The 21946-nt window shown below is 51.7% G+C and overlaps 9 protein-coding genes across 9 annotated transcripts; 3 read left to right on the top strand and 6 right to left on the bottom strand.

Annotated features, from left to right (window-relative positions):
- Positions 1–982: 982 nt before the first annotated feature.
- Positions 983–1301, bottom strand: PG994_009251 (uncharacterized protein; the record flags this gene model as incomplete). The annotated part of the gene is made up of 2 exons (XM_066860660.1): positions 983–1242; positions 1295–1301. The coding sequence occupies 2 exons, from the start codon at positions 1299–1301 to the stop codon at positions 983–985; spliced, it is 267 nt and encodes an 88-aa protein (XP_066714249.1).
- An 807-nt stretch (positions 1302–2108) lies between these two features.
- Positions 2109–3463, bottom strand: PG994_009252 (mannan endo-1-6-alpha-mannosidase DCW1; the record flags this gene model as incomplete). The annotated part of the gene is made up of 2 exons (XM_066860661.1): positions 2109–2845; positions 2905–3463. The coding sequence occupies 2 exons, from the start codon at positions 3461–3463 to the stop codon at positions 2109–2111; spliced, it is 1296 nt and encodes a 431-aa protein (XP_066714250.1).
- A 2612-nt stretch (positions 3464–6075) lies between these two features.
- PG994_009253 (uncharacterized protein) lies at positions 6076–7720 on the bottom strand (the record flags this gene model as incomplete). The annotated part of the gene is made up of 4 exons (XM_066860662.1): positions 6076–6745; positions 6803–6906; positions 6989–7272; positions 7351–7720. The coding sequence occupies 4 exons, from the start codon at positions 7718–7720 to the stop codon at positions 6076–6078; spliced, it is 1428 nt and encodes a 475-aa protein (XP_066714251.1).
- A 925-nt stretch (positions 7721–8645) lies between these two features.
- PG994_009254 (Cytochrome P450) lies at positions 8646–10458 on the top strand (the record flags this gene model as incomplete). The annotated part of the gene is made up of 4 exons (XM_066860663.1): positions 8646–8823; positions 9140–9504; positions 9537–10337; positions 10423–10458. 4 exons carry the CDS (start codon positions 8646–8648, stop codon positions 10456–10458), a joined length of 1380 nt encoding a protein of 459 aa, XP_066714252.1.
- A 532-nt stretch (positions 10459–10990) lies between these two features.
- Positions 10991–12718, bottom strand: PG994_009255 (Chk1 protein kinase; the record flags this gene model as incomplete). Its single annotated transcript, XM_066860664.1, has 2 exons — positions 10991–12560; positions 12633–12718. 2 exons carry the CDS (start codon positions 12716–12718, stop codon positions 10991–10993), a joined length of 1656 nt encoding a protein of 551 aa, XP_066714253.1.
- A 1006-nt stretch (positions 12719–13724) lies between these two features.
- Positions 13725–14402, top strand: PG994_009256 (ubiquitin-conjugating enzyme E2 C; the record flags this gene model as incomplete). The annotated part of the gene is made up of 3 exons (XM_066860665.1): positions 13725–13831; positions 13900–14232; positions 14300–14402. 3 exons carry the CDS (start codon positions 13725–13727, stop codon positions 14400–14402), a joined length of 543 nt encoding a protein of 180 aa, XP_066714254.1.
- Positions 14403–15257: 855 nt separating this feature from the next.
- On the bottom strand, positions 15258–16013 carry PG994_009257 (60S ribosomal protein eL31; the record flags this gene model as incomplete). Its single annotated transcript, XM_066860666.1, has 4 exons — positions 15922–16013; positions 15762–15847; positions 15583–15657; positions 15258–15461 (listed from the first exon to the last, which is right to left on the bottom strand). The coding sequence occupies exons 2-4, from the start codon at positions 15843–15845 to the stop codon at positions 15258–15260; spliced, it is 363 nt and encodes a 120-aa protein (XP_066714255.1). The 5' UTR covers positions 15846–15847; positions 15922–16013.
- A 1082-nt stretch (positions 16014–17095) lies between these two features.
- Positions 17096–18354, top strand: PG994_009258 (RGS domain-containing protein; the record flags this gene model as incomplete). The annotated part of the gene is made up of 5 exons (XM_066860667.1): positions 17096–17289; positions 17353–17396; positions 17467–17667; positions 17769–18058; positions 18118–18354. 5 exons carry the CDS (start codon positions 17096–17098, stop codon positions 18352–18354), a joined length of 966 nt encoding a protein of 321 aa, XP_066714256.1.
- Positions 18355–19458: 1104 nt separating this feature from the next.
- Positions 19459–20407, bottom strand: PG994_009259 (uncharacterized protein; the record flags this gene model as incomplete). The annotated part of the gene is made up of 3 exons (XM_066860668.1): positions 19459–20095; positions 20167–20318; positions 20375–20407. The coding sequence occupies 3 exons, from the start codon at positions 20405–20407 to the stop codon at positions 19459–19461; spliced, it is 822 nt and encodes a 273-aa protein (XP_066714257.1).
- Positions 20408–21946: the final 1539 nt, after the last annotated feature.

Genomic DNA, 21946 nt, shown 5'->3' on the forward strand with positions numbered 1-21946 from the left:
TGGGCATCGTGTTACCTGCGCTGTCTTTGTAGTAGATGCACATGTCGCTTGTAATCCTTACCCCGGTGAGGGAGTGTCGGGCTTCGCCCTACCCCTATCATAGGATTAAATCACCTTATAAAGCCTAAAATGTCTTGATTCTTTCAGCATCTGGTTAATTGCCATCTCACCGAGTGGTTCGATTAATCAGATGTTCCTTTTTTCATTGCTTATGGGTTTTACTTACCTGTCGGTGCAGGTTTCGAATCCCTAATAAGCCTGAAGCTTCGAAAGAAATTTGTGGTTTTTTACATTGAAGATGCAGTTTCTATAGAGCCAGCCAAACCATATGAATCCTAATAACACTGTTTTCTACCCTGAATTGATCTGTCGGAATCGAGCCTCGTCGAGTGGTAGTTGACCAGGTGAGCCGAGATCTTGTGCTTTTTTTTGTACGGCCAACTTCCGACCCGGGGTTCGAATACCTGACAAGCCCCCCTGAGGACAACACAGAGAGATTCTTTTTTAATTCCTCTTCAAGAAGCATTCAACCCTTATAGATCCAAAGCCCATTATTTCCAATAACGCTTTTGTCTACCATGAGTGACAGTGCTTGACAGGCGTTGTCTCCAAGTGGTTATTAACAAGACCACGCCTCCCTTCCTGGTTATTCTTAGTATCGTGGTTTTCAGGACTCGTACCTGAGTTCCCAATGGGCCCTGCGGCTACTGGTGCATTTTTTTCCATTGCCACTCTTTTAAAAAAAGCTAGAGAGGAGACTAAGTCTATACTGAGTCACCTTCACAAAATCGAAAGATACATAACAGGGTGAAAATTACCCCTAAACAGCCAACGAGCACAAAAATAGGGTTTCTATCCAATGCCTTCGCAACTTAAGAACAAGTTTCCATCTGAATGTATCACAAGTGCCTCTATAGTCAGCTGGGCTAACGTCAACATATAGCAAAGTTATGAAACACCCCTTTCGTGCGTGTAGATGTTCCTAGCTCTGTTCCACTGCCTGTATCTCCACCGTGAAGAACTCAAGCATGGCCCGCCGGAACGCCCCTTCGTCCCTCGCGTACGAAGACAGAATCACGGGTGCCAGCTCGTTCTCTTGCAGACCCAGCCCACTGTTCTCGAGAAAGAAAGAGACCGCCTTGGTCACACGCCCTTCCCGGTAGAGTTCCAACGCGTTGTCGACGGCCCCGCGTTGCTGCTCCCCCAGTCGCTCATAGACTCGATCGTACTGTTCCGCTGTCACTACGCTCCCATTAGCCGCCACCTTCAGGTGGTCTGGTCGTCGTGCACTCACAAGGCATCATGTATCCTGTTGGTTCCTCGTTACTGGTTCCTATCGCACTCGGTCTCCGTTGCGTTTCCCTACCTCACGACCAATTCGAAGCACAACACTCCTGTGTTAATATGCGTACCTTCTCCCGTCTTCTTTGTCCTTTCTTCACTGCAAACGGACAACCTTCCCCGCCGGTCATACCTTTGTTCCCCTTCGCAGTAATATAAGATGCCTTTGTCGTTATCGGCTCCCCGGTACACCCCCCTTGTGCCGTCCTATGGTCGCGTCGTCCCCTCCGCCCCTCGTCTGTCGACCGGTGTATTTTCCATTCTCTGGCCAAAAAGGGTTTGTAGGAAAGAAGAAAGGGAGATTCTCTTACGTCCCGTTCAGCTTTTTCTTTCTTGTTACCACTCTCATTACCTTCTTCTCCTCAATTAGTTCGTCGGGGATGTGATGGGCTGGCCAGTTCTGCACTAAACCAATCATTTTTGACTCTACTCGCTTCGCGAGTTCCCAGATCAAAAATATTCTTCTGCATACTCATACAATAAGATTCATAAATAATACACTAATATTCACGAAGAGTTAATTTAGAGCCATGTACGGCAGAATAGAAATGTGTCTTTGATGTTCCGAGATCTGCTCGTCTATGACACTGAAAACGCCGCTGTGATACGGGAGAAAATAATCTAAAACCCTCGAAGTTTTTTCCAGACCTACTACGCCTCCCTATTGATCATATGTTTTACACAAATATCCATGTGATGATATTCTGGCCGTTACTCGTTGTTTATAATAAGTTTACAGGGGATAAATCCTGTAGCCATGAAGCCTTTTACGCCTTCTGGTGGACACTCTTCGAGAACTTGATCCGGGGCTGGGGAGTTTCAGAGGGCTGAGCGGGCGTGGGGTATTGAGCACCTTGAGCCGTGGCCAGCTTCAGGGGCGCATCCAGGACCAGCAGGCTCTGCACGATCTCGAGGGCGCTGAGCTGGGTGCCGAAGTCCTGCTTCCCGGCCAACGGGGTGCTGGCGGTCCAGAGGTTGCCGCAGGCCGCGCCGCTGCAGGTCTTGGCGGCGGCCGTCGCGCTCTTCTCGAGGAGGTCGGTGATGGTCTGGCGGACGCTGGGAACGAGGACGGCGGTCCGGCCCATCCAGCGCGCCAGGCTGGACTTGAAGCTGGTGTTGTCGGTGTTGCACTTGTTGCTGGCCTCGCAGGCCTCGCGCATGATGCCGTCCTCGGTGAAGAACTGGGCCTTGGCCGTGTTGACGAGGCCCTGGACCCGCTGCTCCCACACCTTGTCGCCGTTGGTGTAGGCGAACATGTTGGCGGCGCCCATCATGTAGGTGGCGCTGTTGTAGGTCCATTCGTTCTTGTCCTTCTTGGTGCAGTTGTCGCTGCCGGCATCACCGGCGCCGTCGACGACGTGGAAGTCGGCGGTGACGAAGCCGACGCCAGTAGACCAGTCCCAGACCTTGTTGGCCCAGTCGGCGTACTTCTGGTCCCCAGTGTACCGCGCGAGTCTGGCAGCGGTCTGGAAGAAGCCCCCATTCGTCACGGAGTTCTTGTAATCTGTAATTTTTCATTAGCCATCATCGTTCTTAAGCTAAAACCATAGACTGCTTGCTTACCGTAACCCTTGGCCGCAGGGTCGAACTGCCACTTCAAGCCGCCATTGCAGGTTCCAGCGTCCGCAGTCCAGCGGCTCACGAAGCGGTCAAATGCATTGCTGCCGATCTTCACCCACGCCGTCTCGCAAGGCGAAGAGCCACCACCGGGACAGGGCAGGGGGTCGAAGTTGTACTCCATGGCAGTGAGGGCGTTGTAAACCCAGTAGGCCTGGTCGTCATTGGCCTCCCAGCTAGCCTGCGAGGCGGGGACAAAGTCGTATTTCTCGCCGACGTTCTTGGCCAGGGCGTCCAGGAGGGGCTGCTTGTAGGTGGTGTCGTTGGTCAGGAGGGTGTAGTCGAGCAGGCCGTTCCAGGCGGTGCCCGAGAGCCACCAAAACCAGCTCTGGGGCTGTTTGAACTGTCCAGTGGTGGCGGCGGCGTCGTAGTAAGTATCGAAGAGACCCTTGGCGATCTGGTCGGCCGTGTCCTTGATGGTGATATCATTGTCTGCGGCGAGAGTGTAGGCGGTGGTGGTGGAAGCCAGGGCCGCAGCCAGTCCGATGCGAGCAATGTTTCCCATCTTGGTGTGGGTATGTGTTTCAAGCAATGAAGTTTACTAAGCGAATATGGTACTCAGGGGTGCCTTAAAGTAATGAAACAAAGAAGTCCAAGGTATGTAGGTTGGTGGTGAGAATCGAAGCTGCTACTGGGCAGAAGAGACTGGAAGGGTATGGTTTATGTGCGTATGGCTCTGCCAGCATCTAGTGAATACAAGCGTGAACAGAACGGACAAGGAAGAACGAGAGGAAGGCAAAAGTGATTGACTGGATGGTACAAAAGAATGGCAAGGTCAGTCAGAAAGAGCAACAAGAGGGAATGGAATCGAGAGGAATGAGCATTGTCATGAATTTAAAATAAGCCAACAACCAACGTTGAATACATTGAACAATCGCCATGGCACTCGTAGCATAGCCCCCCGCCAAAGAGGTGTTTGGCTGGCTCGACCGATGGGTACTTGGTGAAAACCGAATGACGAGCGTTGCCGCAGATGGATCGACAGGCCAAATCCGGGCATCCGCCTGGTCCAACAAGGACTGATGAACAGGGGTCCAAAAGCAGGGGGAAGGGGTTCCAGACGGTCATTCTGGTAGGTCTGGTAAGGAGGGGCCGAACGGAGGACGTAGCGACGACGCACGAGAGCCAATCGAGCTTCTCGCGAATAGATTAACACTTCACCCCAGCCAAACCCGAATGATTGGATGACCAAGAACCGCCGTGTTGGGGTGTTGCGGGCGTACCGCTGCGTGCAACAGTACCTACTCCCCACTGCGGTTACGCTTACTGCGCACCACGGGCTACGCAATCAGGTACATGTGGCCACTAACTCGCAGTACCTACAGTAGCGGTTAGCCTGTACGCCCACGGGCCAGAACCGGGTCCTCCCCAGTTGCCAAGCTTCCTCCTCCAATGCGGGCATTCGCAGACAGCTGCCGCGCATGAAACGCCGGCTTCCCTCTTCGTTATTAATAGGTGAGCATTTAACCCATCTTGACTCGTGTTGGGCCAAGTGTGCCTCGTGTGCCTCCTTTTGGACGTACCTGTAAGACCGTATGTAGCCCCCTACCCCTTCAATCTATTACAGCCTGTTACCGCCGGCACTTCTTCCTTTCTTTTCTCTTTTGCATGCTGAAGATTCAAGAGAAGTATGTAAGATAACATTACGCCAGTCAGCTGGTCAAACAAGCTGATTGCATTTGCTTGCCCATCCGAGCTCTGAATCATAACACCAACTCTGGCAGCTAAATGGCCAGGACCACAGAGCGTTTCGTGTCGCCCTGTTTCTGCCCGTGTACTGCAACTCCTAATTATCCGATCGCTTGATCTTATGTCGATCATCGATCAGTGGTGACGGGTGTTTGGTTCAATGCCATGTGTAGCGTCCGCCCTTTTCGTCCATCCCCCCATGCTGGAGAAGCTGGGATAAAATGGGGTCAACTCATGGAGACAAGCATAGACTGACACAAATAGCATTACGCGCTTATGCAGCAATTATGCATTGATAGCATAAGCAATTGCCCCATAAATTACTATATCCTGACATTACTATATTCGGCTCCTGAGCCGGCTGCTCCTGGGATTTAATATTAGCGAGATGCCCGAAAGGGCCAGAACGTTATTCTGTCCTTTGTCTCTTGTAAACTGCACAAAGCATCTTGTTTGCTCACTGACTCTGATGGGTTGTCTGTTCCCGAAATTCCGCCATTGCCACGCGTAAAGATACATATGGCATCCTTTATTGATAATATGGATATTTACAAAGGCTTTTGCTTTGAGACATTGACTTGTCATCATCTTGCATCATGTGTCGGAGTGACTAGATCCACTACATGGATACGATGTAAGACACTGCCATGGCCGGAACTTCATCTGTTTGCTCAGCTTACACAACATACAGTAAGCGATGGGGAGAGTACACAGCCTCATCAGCCGTCTAATAAAAGGCCTTACCTGAGGCAGGTGGCTCCTATGCGGCCGATATAATATCCTCCGACGTCCATATTCAATAAATCTGGGAATGGGGGCGAATTCTGCAGTCTCGAGCTCTGCTACCTGGACCGGTCTGCTTATGCTGCATAATGTAACTACAGCCCCGGGCGAGTTCCCCCTAGTACGAGCGCCGTTTAACACAATTATATAGCAACCTGGCCCAAGACCTCCAAAGTAGGCGCTTACGGACTTGGCATACCGTGTGAGGTGCTGTGAATCCCACCACAGACTTAAAACTCGACTCGCAAAAAGGCCGACACCGTCACTTAAACTAATAGCAGGCAATAAGGTGATCGCCGAGTATACACTGACACAAGCTCGCAACAGGCTCGTTTAGCTTGATGGTAAAGCACCTTGACTCTAAGAAGTGATAAGGGGATACTGGTTCGAGTCCGGTAGCGAGCATATTTCATACTTACCTTTTTATGTGCTTCATACGTCTAAGCCCATCGAGGTATCTTATATATAACACTTGGCTTTGTTCACACCTAATTAGGTATCTATTTAGACAAGAAGTCCGAACCCGCCAGAACTGGTGGCTGAACTTGTAACCACCTTTTTATATGTTTTTTATTTACTATATATGCCCACTGTAGAAGTACATAGGTATATGGCTTGTAGTATTTCTCTAGATGTCCAAGTACATTAGTCGGTATTGAAAAGTATTTCCTCCCACTTTCGTCTGAAGGACGACCCAAGGGGCGTATCTAGCCAGAGAACGACCCTCATTTGAGCGAGCACATCTTCCCAAGTGTACAACCCCAGAACCAGCGTGCTTTCTGCCGCTCGTGTTCTGAACCACTGATGCTCTGCGGTGTCGACAGAGGCCACAAGACCCACCGAGACCAGCCACAACAACACCTCGTCGTGCTTGCGGCCCATTGCAAGTAGTATTTCAAGCCCGCTCTTGAGCTGAGGTATGATGCCATTCATCATCGCCGTATGCGGGAAATAGGTTGGCCCATGTATGATGAACATATAAAGGACCACAGCGTGCCGGATGCATTCCGATATTGTCGTAGACTGAGAATACTGATCCGTCTGACACGGTAAAAGCAATAGCCTATGAATGACGTAGCAGGTCAAGTCATGAAGGTCAGTTGTCGATAAGCCTGCACTTTGTGACTCTCGGCCAACCTGATTTAGGCGGACTAGGATGACGTGTATGTGAGATTCCAAATCAGGAGCTTGGATGGACAGGACTTCCGGCTCTATAGGGGTAGAGCGCCACTGTGATATAGGGCTGAGCCCATCCCCACAGCCCTCATCATCCTGGACTGGAAATTGCGGAGAACCTGTGACAATCAGACATACCCTAGGCACATAGTCACATTAGTATCGTCCAGTCGGGTTCGAGTAATACATGACTTACCAGGCAACCATCCGTGCTGTCAAGGGGCTCGCAAGCTTTAACTCGTTGATCCCGCCTCGCATTCTCACCATTCGTATTATACCAGTGATGTGTAGCTTGCTGATCTGAAAGTTCCGCTTCCCGTGCTTCGTTGTTTTGTACGGTTAGCCCGGCCAGTTGGCAACAAGATCAAAAGGGGGGTCTCACTTCGATGGCGGCCAATGTGACAACACTATCCATGGTTGCATCTTCGATGGCTGACGTGGGATTTCCGATCTTCTGTCTCACCAGTGACAGAGAATCTGCCATGAGCATCTCGGATATGGGGAAGCCTTTCTGGGCAGCTAGCTCTTCGTCCAATGATGCTGTTTGCAAAGACACGTGGAACAATGCCGGGTCTTCCAGAGCAACAGGCCACCATGAGACGATGAATGGGTTGGAGTCCGCGCTGAGGTCTAGTGGGTAATATTGAAAAGCGATTTTGGATAAGACTGAGAGCACGTTTAGCAAGTGGCCGGTAAATGAGCATAGACAAGTAACAAGATTAGAACAACGTTTCGCAATCTTACAGTGATATATCAACCGTTGTACATGCTGCCGTGGTAGACGGGTCCTCGGAAACGAATCAAAGGGGTCGAGTGAAGTGATGCTCGTGGGTAGTGATACTATCAGCTGTTCGGAGATGGGTGATTCCGGAGCTTGGTTCCGGACCGCCAGCATCGGCACATCATGAGTGACAAGAGTCCAGTCGTGGCCGTTACGAGTGGGAGAAGCCGGCGACTCTGGGGACTGGGATTCGGCAGGCGAAGTCAGAGGCTCATTTGCGTATGAGCAAGTGGCCTTCCTTTTGAGGCAACGGGAACATTGCGGTGTGCGGAGGTCGCAGCTGAGCTTGGACTTGGCGCAAGCTTCGCAAGACCTCCGGAGGGTTCTTCGCATCATGAAGTGGTTCGCGCAAGCCGGATGCAGATGTGGTGGGATGTGTGGTAGGCGCTAGCGAGCAGAGCAGCCCCTACCGTAGTGCTCATTTTGCTGCTGCTGCTGCTGTCATCCCTAGCAATTCCGGGTAACAGGGTTGAGTAAGTCGGTACGGAGTAACGAATCTGCAGACCGCTCCAGGGAAGTGCAAGCAAGTGGAAAGTTGGAAAAGACTGGACCACCTCAATGATGAACATGTACGAAGTCAAAAAGCGAATTCGTCACTCAATGGACAGGAAATCGCGCTGGGCCGGTTGCTGCTGCTTACGGGATGTCGAATGCCACAGTCACATTTGATACCTACCCAGGCTTGCCTAAACTAACTTCGCAACTGCGGGTTATTGGGGGTTAAGGTAAAACTAGGCCAGAAGAGGACTAGACTCCGAGCTTCTGCGGCGAGAGAAGGAAAAGGGGGGCACAACGAAGGGCAGACGTGCAGACGTGCAGACTGAGAGCAAATATCCGAGCGAATGGCTACTGGAAGGGGTCTCATCGGAGACTAAACCTCTTCCGGCTAGCCCCTCTCTTTTCCGAGATGCCGTTGTCGACTTCTATCGATGAGGTAGGCTGATGACACCGCTGCCCCTGCTGCTACAGAAGGGAGAAACAGGCACAGTTGCAAATATGAGGGCCGTAGCGAGATCAAACTCGCTTCCGGGCCGCAAAATGGACTGTTCAATGTCAATCAGGACCCACTGCTGGGACTGCTTGGAATCCTGATAGCACTTACATCCCATCCATATATCCATATATAAGAAAGGACACATGTCCTCTAAGCGCAGTGTCTTGCTCTTTGTCTTAACTGATACAGGCTCCAGTGTCTCTGGGTGAAGTTTTAGCTTCCAGCGTTGGTATTTGGGCGACTTCATCCTAGTCTAAACCCATCATGGCTTTCATTGTCCAGGGTGGCAGTATCCTGCCATCTTCTTACGCTAATGCGACCGAGAAGGTCCAACAGACTCTGACAGGCCAACTGGAGAGTTTTACGTCCAGATATATCGCGGACCTCGGTTTCTGGAAGATCGCCCTGACCATTCTGCTTGCCTTGGTCGCGTACGATCAATGTAAATCCCTAAACGTCAATAAACCGTTCTTCCCACATCCCACTTACACGTTAGCAGGTAGTTACATCATACAGAAAGGATCGATTGCCGGCCCTTCATTCAAGGTACCCTTCATAGGACCCTTCATTCAGGCAATTCACCCAAAATGGGAAGGCTATATGCAACAATGGGCCAGTGGCCCCCTGAGCTGTGTATCCATCTTCCATAAGTAAGTTCGCCATATGATGTCGGCATTTAGGCCCAGGTACTAAACAGTCTCAACAACAGGTTCGTCGTTTTGGCTTCCGACAGGGACCTTGCGCATAGGATCTTCAAGTCCCGGCCTACCTAAAGCCCTGCATTGTGCCTATCGCAGAAGACATCATGAGCCCGAAAGCCTGGGTCTTCAAGCAGGGCAAAGAGCATGTAGAGTACCGCAAGGGGCTCTCCGGCCTCTTCACCAACAAGGCCATCGCGACGTACCTGCCCGTGCAGGAGTCCATCTACGACCAGTTCTTCTCCCAGTTCGTCGCGGACAGCAAGGCCAACGATGGCAAGCCGACTGCTTTCATGGTCCGCTTCCGCGAGATCAACTGCGCGCTCTCTCTCCGTACCTTCTTCGGCAACTACATCTCGCAGGACGCGGTCCAGCGCATTGCCAATGACTTCTACCTCGTCACCGCCGCCCTCGAGCTCGTCAACGTCCCCTCTCCATGTACATCCCCGGCACCAAGCCGTGGCGCGGCAAGCGCGTCGCCGACTCCTGCCAGGTCGACTTTGCCCGCTGCGCCGCCGCCTGCAAGGAAAACATGGCGCGCGGTGCGGAGCCGACCTGCGTCGTCGACCAGTGGGTCCTGCACATGCTGGCGTGCGAGCGGTACCGGGAGCGCGTCGCCGCCGGCGAGACGGACGCGGAGAAGCCGCCGAACTTGATCCCCGTCTTCTCCGACGTCGAGATCGGCCGCACCCTCTTCACCTTCCTGTTCGCGTCGCAGGACGCCTCGAGCAGCGCCACGACCTGGCTCTTCCAGGTGCTGGCGCAGCGGCCCGAGATGGTGGCCCGCGTGCGCGCCGAGAACCTCGCGGCGCGCGGCGGCGACCGCCGCCGGCCCTTCGACCTCGACATGTACCCGGCGCTACCCTACACGCGCGCCGTGGTCAAGGAGCTGCTGCGCTACCGGCCGCCCGTCATCTTCGTGCCCTACGTCGCGACCAAGAAATTCCCCATCACGCCCGACTACACGGTCGGCAAGGGCGCCATGGTCATCCCGTCGTGCTACCCGGCCCTGCACGACCCGGCGGTCTACCGGGACCCCGAGACCTTCGACCCCGAGCGCTGGATCAGCGGCGACGCCGAGTCCAAGACCAAGAACTGGCTCGTGTTCGGCGCGGGACCCCACGACTGCCTGGCGCGCTCCTACGTGCCGCTGCAGATGGCGCACATGATCGGCAAGGCGGCGTTGGACATCGACTTCGTGCACCACCCCACGCCCCGTTCGGAGGAAATCAGAGTGTTTGCCACCTTGTTTCCCATGGTACGCTGGCCCCCTTCTTGGCGTCTTGATACTACTACCTGTATCTTTCTGGTTGCAAGATACTCAGAACTAATCCGTGATTTAGGACGGCTGCCAGCTTGTCTTTACCAAACGAGAGTAGGCATTTAACAAGAAATCGAAACAACGGGGGGAAATACCAAAATTAATAATCAACGATAAAGAGTAATCTTGTTTAACAGAAGGGTAACAGGCAAATAGATGGCGTCTTGGATGGACCATGAAAAAAAGATGCATTCTCGCGGGATTCATACCCAACAAGGCTTATGGCGAAGCGAGGAACAAACACCTCGTATAGATATTACCCCCAGGGAGAATTTTACTTCAGCGGCTGCCCATCTGAACGGTTTGCCTACCACTGGAATCAGCGTTAGCAGCGAGACACGTTACTTACGACTATGTGCTATGCTATTCATCTACACTAGAAAGGGCTTACTGGAAACCTAGTGTATATCCGTGCCATTATTACACAATCAGGCCAATGCCTCCGCCTTAGCCAGAACCTCTAGCACAAAAACTCCTTGCCAATGAATCTACATACATACATGTAGTGAGCCAATAATTAATACATACCCCAATGCAACCGTGGAAAGCGAATGCACTTACCCCTGGTCGAGACGAGACCGGGCGCCCTCCTAAGCATCCGGCTTATAAACACCATCTTTGCAGAGCAGTACCACATTCTTGAAGAAACGTCGCCATTCTAGCGGATCACCTTTTGTCTTCACGAAGCGTACCTCCAACAGTTCTTGCGACTCAGGCAGGTAGTATTTGTCAACCATAATCTCTCCGTATAGACCTTGCCGTCGTCCGTCCGAAGTCTTCACCCTCAGAGTCGTAATATGATCGCTCTGCCCGATGTACGGAGTACCCGAGGGCAGTGGCACGTTCAGGTTATGAAGGGCATCGCTGAGCATTTGCACGAGGAGTTGGGGAGGCATAGGGGAGAAGAAGCGCGTGAACCCATGCGCAGGTACAATGTCACGAAATTGTCGGGCCTTCTGCGTCAGCGTTATTGCCACACCCGGCGTTGAAGAGAACTGCGATATGGACGGTTCTTCAGCCAATGCCTCAACCAGACTCGGCGACTGCGTGTGCGAGGTGTAAGCGCCCGCATCCGCACGGGATGTTGGCTGAGTAAACGAGACATTGTGAGCTCCTATAGTTCGCAATTGGGGGCGTTCCCAGTCGAAGAGCACGTCGTGGATAGGTGTTTCTGGCTGTGTAGCCGGTGTCTTGTAGTCAAACACAGGGGCTGGATCAATATCCATAGCATCACCAGTCGCGGCCGGTTGTGAGTGTCGCTGTGAGGATGATGGTTGCTGACTGAAGTCGATGCGGAGGTTCTCAAGCATCTGAGTGGCCAAATTGAGGGGATCCGAAATTTGCCCGTTCGCTGCGAGGAACCTGTTGTGACGAGTATACCATGGGTGCTGACGGATCTGCGCAAACGAGAATCGCTTCTTCGCCTCGATGTTCATCATACCGCGAAGGAGGGATAGTGCGTCGGATGGTATTCTCCCCCACAGGTTATCGGTGCTGCGGCCATTCGTTCGCACATACTCCTGGAACTCCCAGCTATCCTTAGTCGGCTGGTCCCATGGCGTATTGCCAACTAGCAGGACGAACAATATGACGCCGCAGGACCACATGTCTGTCAGCTCAGCTGCATATTTTGTCACCTCGCCCGATTTCTTGTCGGTCCTGCCACTGGTCAAGACTTCAGGCGCAATGTACGGTGGGCTGCCGCACATGGTAGTGCTCAGCTTGTGCTGGCCCTTGTACTCGAACATGGTCGCCATGCCGAAATCAGCCAGTTTCAGGTTTCCGCTCTCCGACATCAGTATGTTCTCTGGTTTGAGATCGCGATGGGCGACTCCCTTGGAATGCATAAAGCTCACTCCGCTAACCAGCTGCAAGAAGTAGAGGTGAGCGATGTCTTCAGTCACCCCCACATCGGCCTCGATCTTGTCGAATAAGTCGCCACCTTCTGCATACTCCATGGCTATCCAACGCCAGACCGAGTCTTCGCCAGTTGCAAACCACTCGATCACGTTGGGATGTTGTCCAATGTGCGAGTGCAATGAAACTTCCATGGCGATCTGCTTGGCAGATATCCGGCCTTTTTGGACGGCATAGCCCTTGTGTATAAGCTTCACTGCGAAGACAGGAGTGGGTGTGTCCAGTGGGGCCGCCTTCTTGATGCTACGCGTATGGAACTATTGTATTAGTCGGGATTCCAGATGATGTTCTGCATGTTAGACTGGCAATACTGACGAGGCATAGGCGCCCCTTCCGATGGTCTTGGAGATGATTCGGAAGGGCAGGTCCTTTGGAAGGGGATCAAGTTGGGACTGTAGCATGATAGCGCGTTAGTAGCTGCTCTGGTCTGTGTGTGCGTGCGGTGAACGGTGAGACAGGCACCCCGCTCATTAGGGAGTCCCAAAAGGGTTGCCCAAGTGGTTCTTCAAGTAGTAGTGGCTTCTACTTGTAGAGACGAGGCCATCGCCAAACCCGACGCGAACTACTCACCATTCTCGCTGCGTTACGCGATTCTGTCGCGTATTCTCAATTAAAAAAGATTTTGACTGGATGTAAATGAAGTAGCGAGTCCTCAATGTTTTGTCTAAGGGCGCCTGGTGCCATCATGGATCAGTTAATTGGCAGGCAGCCAGACCCCACCAAAAACCATTTAGATTTACTTGTAGGCCCCTTGGCGCTAGTCCTATTCCCTGTCTCATCCCTGCCCCTCCCAGATCTTATCGCGGTTGCCATAGGCTGCTGCTTGTTGACGCGCGATTGGCAAATAGACTGCAGCTCGAAGAGGAGGTGGTTGACCGGAGAGACAACCGATCTTCTCCCCTGCTACCCTACCGACCACACCACTTGTTGGACTTGTTGATCGACTTCTTCTGTCTTTCTTTTCCTCCCAGCCTCAAGCTAACCTCAATTGCAAGTTTCCCGGGCGTATCCGTTCTCTTCTTGTTCTGATTTCCTGCGTAGGACCGTTGGTCTCATAAGGTTCGTGCTATTCTCCCAGCCATATCTGCATGTCGTCGTCGATACATATCCAAACTACTCGATTCCCGCCTTTGATTTTTCTCTCCTTCCATGTACGGCCTGTAGTCCTCGACTTTGGTTTCTTTAAGGCCGTTTCGAATCAAAACTAACAACCATTGTCATTCCAGAAGATTGTCTCTTTCTTTCGGCCCAGCCGCCCCCGATTGAAGCAAGCCAGTTTCAACGGCTGTCATCTTTGTCCAGTCGTGCCATTGTCGCTCGAACACTGAGAGACATCTCTCCGAAGCAATACAATACTGGCCTTGAAAAAGTCTACACGTCGGCCACAGCCCATATAGATTATCCAAGATGGATTTCGAGTCGGAAAACAGCCAGAACTCTGCGCCCGGCAGCGTCCAGGCCGCTAAGCTCGGCGGATCGCGAAAAGGACCTGATGCTCAGAGCGTGACGAAGCGGTACGTAGCGTCGCCTCACACCCGAGACTACCCACGAAGTTTATACTACTGATACGGTTTTGTTTCAGACTGCAAACAGAGCTCATGCAGTTGATGACATCTCCAGCTCCCGGCGTGTCTGCCTTTCCCTCAGCCGATGGCAACCTGCTGTCCTGGACGGCCACCATTGAGGGCCCTGACGACACGCCCTATGCTGGCCTGACCTTCAAGCTCACGTTCGCATTCCCCAACAACTACCCTTACGCGCCACCGACAGTCCTTTTCAAGACGCCTATCTACCACCCTAACTTTGACTTCTCCGGTCGTATCTGCCTGGATATCCTGAAGGATAAGTGGACTGCTGCATACAACATTCAGACTGTACTTCTGAGTCTGCAAAGTCTTCTGGGCGAGCCCAACAAGTACGTGGTTTTTTTTCTCTATATCGATACGTGTATCAAGATTCTTGCCTGCTAATACGCAAAATAGTGCCTCGCCCCTGAACGGAGAAGCCGCCGAGTTGTGGGACAAGGACATGGAGGAGTTCAAGCGCAAGGTGCTCGCTCGCCACCGAGATGTCGACGATGACTAGATGATTTGCCTAAAAACGACGCTGGTTTGGTGCCATTTGTACTATACCCCCCAAATCCTCGGCTACCGCTCGAGGATATGATTCTACGCGAAACAAGCATAGCCGGCATTGGAGAAATTGGAGTCATGCTTCTTGCATAGGGTAGTTTGCTCCCATACCGATCTTCAAGGATGGATGGCATTGCACTCGTACATGGTTTTGCTTTTCAGGGTTCAGAACGTTCAGGGTTTATAGAAGGATCCGGGGAACTTACCTGGGAGTGCCTAAACAATATATTACCCTGAGACAGCATGCATGGATATTTGATTATTTTGGTGTTTACGCACTCTGATTTTGCTCGAACAGACTTCTGCTTCACTTGATGGATTCGATCTGTGACCTGAGCTGCAGTATACTTCTTTCAATACAGGTTGGCCGTGGTATCCCGAAATACCGCGATTGGTGGTTGTAAGTCATTCAGGCCATGATCATACCAGCCTTTCTCTAGTACAACGTGAATCGTCTTAGACATGAGTATTCGACTGGACCAGAGTTTCACAAAGCATTCAGGGCGACAGTGTATCCAGCCTCAGCGCAAGTGGGTTTTCACATTGTCTCGAATTGATTTTTTCCTTGACCAGTGAAGCTAGAATCCATGTCATGTAAAGGAACCAGACGGAACTCCAAAACCATGCCCTTCGTGTGTGAGAGAGATAGAGAACCTCGATATGATGATTCCATTCCACCATACTCTTGTGGTGTAAAAATATCTAGCCCTCGGACCACACCCGTTTACACACAAATAGACGCCGCCGCTCGTCAAGTCGTTCTTTTCTTCTTTCGTCGTCTTCATCCACGCGGAAACCGGTAGCGAACTTATTCCTCGACGACGGTCGTCACGAGACCCTTGGGGTTCTTGACGTTGACGGCCTGCACGTAGCTGTACAGCTTCTCCTTGGCACCCTCCTCGTCGTTACGGCGGCGGCTGATGCGCACGCGGATTCTGTAGGGGACACCCTTGACACCCTGCTCCCACACCTTCTTGTTCAGCTGGGGGTCGAGGCGGACATCGGAGGTACCCTATTGCCGGAATTCCTGTTAGTAAACACGCATTTCGTCTTAGGTATTCCAATCGTAGGTGTGATGTGGCGTCGAGGGCAGCTGAGTCGTAGGATAGCATGGCTGGGGGTTAATATCGTACCATGGTCTTGTGGGCGAACTCTTTGATCTCCTTGATGGCCTTGGGAGCCCGCTTCTTGAAGGTAGCACCATGTAACTGGAGGTGGAAATTTCGTCAGCAATCTCGCGATTCAAAAAACCAACTTTCCTCCAAATGGTCCAGACAAACATTCCTCCCAGGATCCCTCAAGGTAGACGTACTCTCTTGTGCAGGTGAATGGTGTACTCGCGAGCGACAACCTGCTCAAGGGCTCCCTTGCCTGAAGACTTCTTTCCGGACGACATTTCTGTGATTTGTGGTCAGATTGATTCGGGAATTTGACCTTTGCTGAAGAATAGCAGTGATAGCGAATGCGCTTACTGTTTGATGTGTTGTCCTGTGGGTGGTTAGTCGAAATGGTGGTCGTGTCGGGCTACGTCGTGTATTCTCACAGAATTGCTGTAGTCCAAAAGTCCCGATCGAGAATATTTCCTGCTGCACTGGGAAAATTGTAGATGGGCTTGTGGGTTGAGAGGGCAAGAACGTTGGCCAATGAAGAAGGGCTAGAAGTGGGGGCTTGGAGGGAGTGGCTGTGGTGGCTTTAATGGCTTAATAAATGCATCTGCCTGCTGTGGCTAGTGAGAATTAGCGCTGAGTGGAGACAGCAAGTGACAATCGAGCAATGAGCGGGTCTTTGCAAAACAACACTCGCGTGAAGCTTAGACCAACCTTTCAGCCTTCAGCACACGACGACTGCAAGCAGCTGTGCTGAGAGCTGAGAAGGCTGGCCCGTCCATGTCAAACACTGACAGAAGAGGAGGGAAAAGAAAGACTTGGCGGGAGAATCACAATTTGGTTCTGCTTCGCCCGGATCAAGCAGGTCAATCAGGTACACTTCTGCTTTCTGAGCTCGACTTGAATCGCCTGCCAATCACGCGCTACAGCTCACAGCCCGACAGGCACACCCACCACAAACAGTACGACTACAGTACCATTCCATGGCTGCGCCCCATTCCTGTCTTAGAGCAGCAGAGACAGGACTGTGCTATCAATTTCCGACCCGTCGTGACGTCTAATCTCAAATTTGTTCTATCAAACTCGCTCGTAATGCTTGCAACACTCGCAACACCCGCATAACTCAAGCTGTCAACTAACTTAACCTATTGACAAGCCCAAACACTACTCCAAGGTGCCGAGCCAACCTTATGGTTGCACATTCTGATCCAAGTTACATCTGTTGTCGTCGCAACTCCTGATGATAATCGGATAATCGGTTCATCAACTACCATTCACTCGCTCACTTGGTGAATATCTTCCTTACCCGAATCTTCCAAGGCCTGTCAGCTCCACATTCCTTCCCCCAGCAACCACGCGACAATTCATCACCCAATCTCGACTCGGTCGGTCCAGTTCGCGAAAATAGCCTCCCGCTCAGGGAGAGCCAACCTCAACCACACTCGTTCACACCGAAACCCAAAGCGACACATTGTATCGCGCCCGACGGAAAAAGGCTATTTTACAGTATCAATTATTTCGTTTCGATACAGCAGCCAAAATGGCCTACTCTGGCCATGAACCGCCGAACAGCTTCTCGAGAGGCACCCCGTCGCCTATCCCCGATATGACTAGGAATCGGCTGCCGACGCTCTTCGAGGTGCTGAGTCGTCGCACTCATCCCCCGGTCGACCTGTTCTCTTTCTACATTTACATGCGTGATCAACAACGATCCGTCGACTACCTTGATTTCTGGTACTTCAAATCCGTAATTGGAGGGTGACGAACGAGCGAAAGATGCTGACAATTGAACTCTAGGCTCGATGTTGCTCAGCACATGTCCCTCTGCCGCCACTATGTTCGTGAACTTAGAAGATCAGTCCTAGTTGGAACCCCCGACGGAGAAAAGTAGATCGAAACGGTCATCGGCAGTATTGGAAGCTATGGGCGACATGCGCGATGGCCCGGCCGGCCCTTCACATTATTCGACCGAGAAGGAGAGAGAGCAAAATGCGCAAATGTCGGCATACCTTCGTGATCAACCCGTCACTCCTGGCAGCATGCAGCACGAGGATTCCCCGGCGAGCAGTCGAGAACGCCGCGCTCGAGCCAGTAGCCATCTCAGTACTACCCGTGGGTTGACAACCGACTCGAATTCGCCAGCTCACGCAGTGGCTAGAGAGAGGATATCCGGGCCAGCGCAGAAAAGATCCTGTATACCTTTCTTCTGCCAGGTGCCGAACGTGAGATCACGCTGCCGGGCTCCATCACTCAGGATATCACAACCGCAATCGAACAAGATGGACGGGATGACCCCGAGGTCTTTGACGTCGCTAAGGATTATGTCTTCCAGGCCATGGAGCGTGATGCCTTCCCTGGCTTCTTGCGTGCCCGTGCTCTGGGTAACCTGATCCCGCCCACCATCATAGCAAGGCTGATTACTGGTCTCATTGCCATGTTTGGTGCCTTCTGGACTGCGTTTGTTCTCATCTTCCTGAACATGTCCAGGCAAACTCGATGCTGGGTACGTGCCACATTTTGAAAAACCCCCGTCATTAATCTTGAAATACTTACGTCTTCCAGGTCATCTTGCCCTTCACTGTAGGAGTTTACCTCCTAGCCTCATACCAGTACTCCCTCGATCCAATCATGGGTCTCATCGGGTTCTCCGAGTACACGCCCTTCAACTTTTCTCGCATCACCGAGCCATACGTACGTAAGCTGCTCGTGAAGCGGTCGTTGATGGTGCTTGGCATCACGGTGCTCATAGATGCTGCACTATGTGTCTTGTTCATCCTCGTACCAGGCAAGAGGTTATAGGTGTATTTCCGCAGTATGCCTTGTTCCTCGGGGATATTAATCATTCACGATGTTATGACTCTTTCCTTACCTGCTTGTCTTTTGTATTCTTCATCATCATCAGCCGGCGTGCGTGTATTCTGAATAATACCTTCTCTTCGTTATCCTCCAATATTCGACCGGGTTAAGGGTGAATCGCTTAGTGGAGATAGGGAGATTTCAGAGGCGAAAATAAGGCGTTATGTCATGTGTTTGAGACACAACAATATGCTGGGTGTTTTGGACACGTCCATTCCAGAACTTGACGTTCCAGCTGGGGTTTTCTTTTATTCAATGTTTCCTACGTCCGAATTGTTGGATTACGTTACCAAAAAGTAAGGAAGAGCTCTTCCAATGGCGAGCAAAGCAAAAAGTCGCATGACGACGATTGTTAAGGGGTGAACATTCAATCTAGTTAGGAAAAGTAAAAATTATACCCAGGAACTCATCCTAGTAGTGTTTAGATAGTTGCCAGTAACATATTACATCTGGTCTTCCAACTCGGCCCAGAAATATACGTGTCTTTGGAATATGAGCAGGTAGGAAGCTCAAATGATACCACCTTTGGGGGATCAAATGTATTTGCCATGAAGTTTTGTGGCAAGGGTGGTGAAATCTCGTTGATGCCGTTGTATACCTCGGCAGGTAGGTAGACAGCGCTATTGCACACCATAGGTACTGATATATACCATAACCTCTTATCAACCGACTGTGACCTGGGGTTATTCGTGGGGGTTATACTGTGAATCAAGTGTATGATCCAGATTATAAAATCATCCATGCCACCGATCTCTCTACTACTAGAACGAAAGCCACATGAGCAAAAATGCAAAGTACTGAGTTCTCATGTGCTTCATTGAGGGCTATGGATGTTTCCCATGCCCAACATAGATTCTATGATGCCTGTGGGCATGTCTGCTTCTTCCTCTAGGCCCAACCCAACCTCTATTCCAGCCCTGCTTCCTGTTTGGCAGGTTCAGATGCACATCACAGCTTCCGTGTCCTTTTCTGCAGAGTTGTGCACAAGGGCAGGTCGTATGCCGGCCGATTCACCACTCCAACTCGATGTTGTGGTTCCGAAGTGCCTCACATCTTCCGTCTGTTAACTCGCTTCTTCCCAGCACCGGAAGCGGCCCCCTCGAAGCCTTCGTTGAGGTCCTGGTTATCGTCCAGGTCCATTGCCTCGTCATCGTCAGCCTCAACCTCTATACTATTCCCGCCCCTGTCCCGCTTACCATATCGTCCACTGCGCATGCCAGCAACGGCACGGCTAACCACGTTGCTCTGGTTGTGGCCGTGTGCACCCTTTTCGAATGACTTTTCGTCATCTATCAACTCTTCTGTCTTGCTCGTCCACGCCTTCTTTTCGCCGTGCTTTTGTGCAGCAGTATCCTTGATGGCGGCGATCTGCGCCTCGAGTTCGGCCAAGGTTGTCGTGCAGCGGCCAGACCACTCCTGGAGACTGGCCAGCATCGAGGGAATCGAGTTGGGAGCCAAGTCGCGTAGAGGTGACACAGAGGATACGTGGACAACCTGGTTGTGAGGGTCAAGTTGGGCTGTGATTAGATCTGCATAGATGGCGCTGATAACCAGATCCTCTAGGGCGCGAGCATCACTCAGGCCCAAGGCGGACTGCAGAGAGGCATAGCTCAGGTTGTGGGGATCCTTGGCAAGAGTCAACAGGGAAAGTTGGCGCAACTTCAAGGTCTGCTGTTCGTTCAGGCTTGGGAGGTTCTGGGTGGCGCGGTAATCGGAGTAGGTGCCGTAGGAAATATCTCCAGCAGGGTGTAGTACTGGGCGTATTCAGGTGCCTGGGGAAGTGCTTGAATCTGTGGTGACTGCAAGAGCTCTGCGAAGACATAAGTGTTTGGTGTTGAGGTGGCTCTCGTGACCAGATCGGCGGCAGCGCGGGGCGAGGTTGCCGACTTGGTTAGGGCCAGGAAAGGCTGTACGTCGTGAGATTAATAAATCTGGCCAGGCAGGATGATGAGGTTCCACTAACCTCTAACGCATTCAAAGCTTTTATCTGCGCCATGATGGATGTAAAGAGCCCTACGAGAGGCCGTGAGGTGATGGAGGTAGCCTTGCGGTCAGTGAGGTCAGAGACAAGCCCAAGACCTGATAGCCTCGTTCACGGTTGGAGGGGCTAATCAGGCGGCACGACGGCTGACTGACGTCTCTCTCTCCTCTTGGCACGCTTACCCAGTGCGGCGCTGCAGATCAAATAGTTCGGATGATCTCGGGGAAGGAATCCACTTGCAGGTCAAAGAAGGAAGACTGAGACTCCGCGAGAGTTACTAATTTCCGGCAGCAGTACCGGTAGTGTGGTTGAGTGTTTCTTTAGATTTTCCTGGTGTCTGGTCTCTCGTATCATGAGTGTATCAGTGTTGTTTGAGCTTCCAAGCAAGCGCAGGCAGCCAATCCACCTGCCCTTCAAAGCCCGGAACCCGCTAGGCTACAGGAAGCCTAGCCCGATGGAGGGGCAGCATTGGTGGGGAGCACGAACGGCAAATAGAGGGTGATTGATATGCTAATGCCTCCTTTGAGAATGACGCCGAAATTCTGCATCCCTAATGGACGGGAATACGAATTGAAGATGCACAGTATCAGTATAACATGGTGTAGTGTGAAGTACTTATTCACAGCTCGTCCTTCCAACACCTTTAATGATGATGCCTCTGAGGAGAGCAGGACAATCAGTACCACCTACCTAGCGTACATGCAGTTGCAATTGGAGATGCGCATGTACATCCTAATCAACAGTCAGATGTCGCCACGTACCTAACACGCACCACTACAATAACTCTGGGTTGGAACCTTACTTAAGCTTTGCGATTGGAAATTCAGCTGAACGAGTTGAAGCCCTGAGCCTTAGAGGGTTCAAGTCTTTTCAGTGGCTCCTCAGCTCGTATTGGGTATTGGCGTCCAAAGTTTTAGCTTGCTGAAGCTGGAACCGTTTCGCAGTGGATTCGGTTCGAAGTCTAGGCGAAACAATCCAGAGAGGCCTACCAGAGATCGAACATTGAAACAGCCCGGGGCGAGGACTGGGATGTCCCAAGTACCTACATAGGCCTTGAATGTCTCGACTTTCTTTCGTGGCCAGGACGGTCGCGCAGAGAAGGACAAAAACACGGTAGGCATCGAATATACGATGAAATACCAGTCTACCCCTTATTCCACGTGGAACCGCTTGCGATCATTGCGCGGGTGTCTATACGGAGTGGACTGTAGATCAACGGTTGTCGTGCATTGTTTAAAAAAAAAATTGTCCGGCTGATTTCCTAGTAGCCCGTACAGGAACATTGGCATCGCTAAAAGCTGCTCGTTTCAAAGCATTTGTTACCAGGCAACATAGCTTCATCTCTCGTCCTTCCACAGGCCTAGCTTTAGCTCCGATGCCATCGCTGCTACATAGTATGTATGTATGCCGAAGCGTTTATCTGTGGTTGCATCCATGTTGCGAGTCATGCAACCTGAAATGGGACGTTGGGGTGAGCTTGGTGGAGATGGCTCGTGGCGTTCAATAAAGTCGACATTGAGTGTGTGATGGCCAAGCTTCCAAGTTAGGCAGGTT

This window comes from Apiospora phragmitis (genome assembly GCF_038363925.1).
Source record: "Apiospora phragmitis strain CBS 135458 chromosome Unknown utg000008l:1.0-3514335.0:1.0-3519231.0, whole genome shotgun sequence".
NCBI lineage: Eukaryota > Fungi > Ascomycota > Sordariomycetes > Amphisphaeriales > Apiosporaceae > Apiospora > Apiospora phragmitis.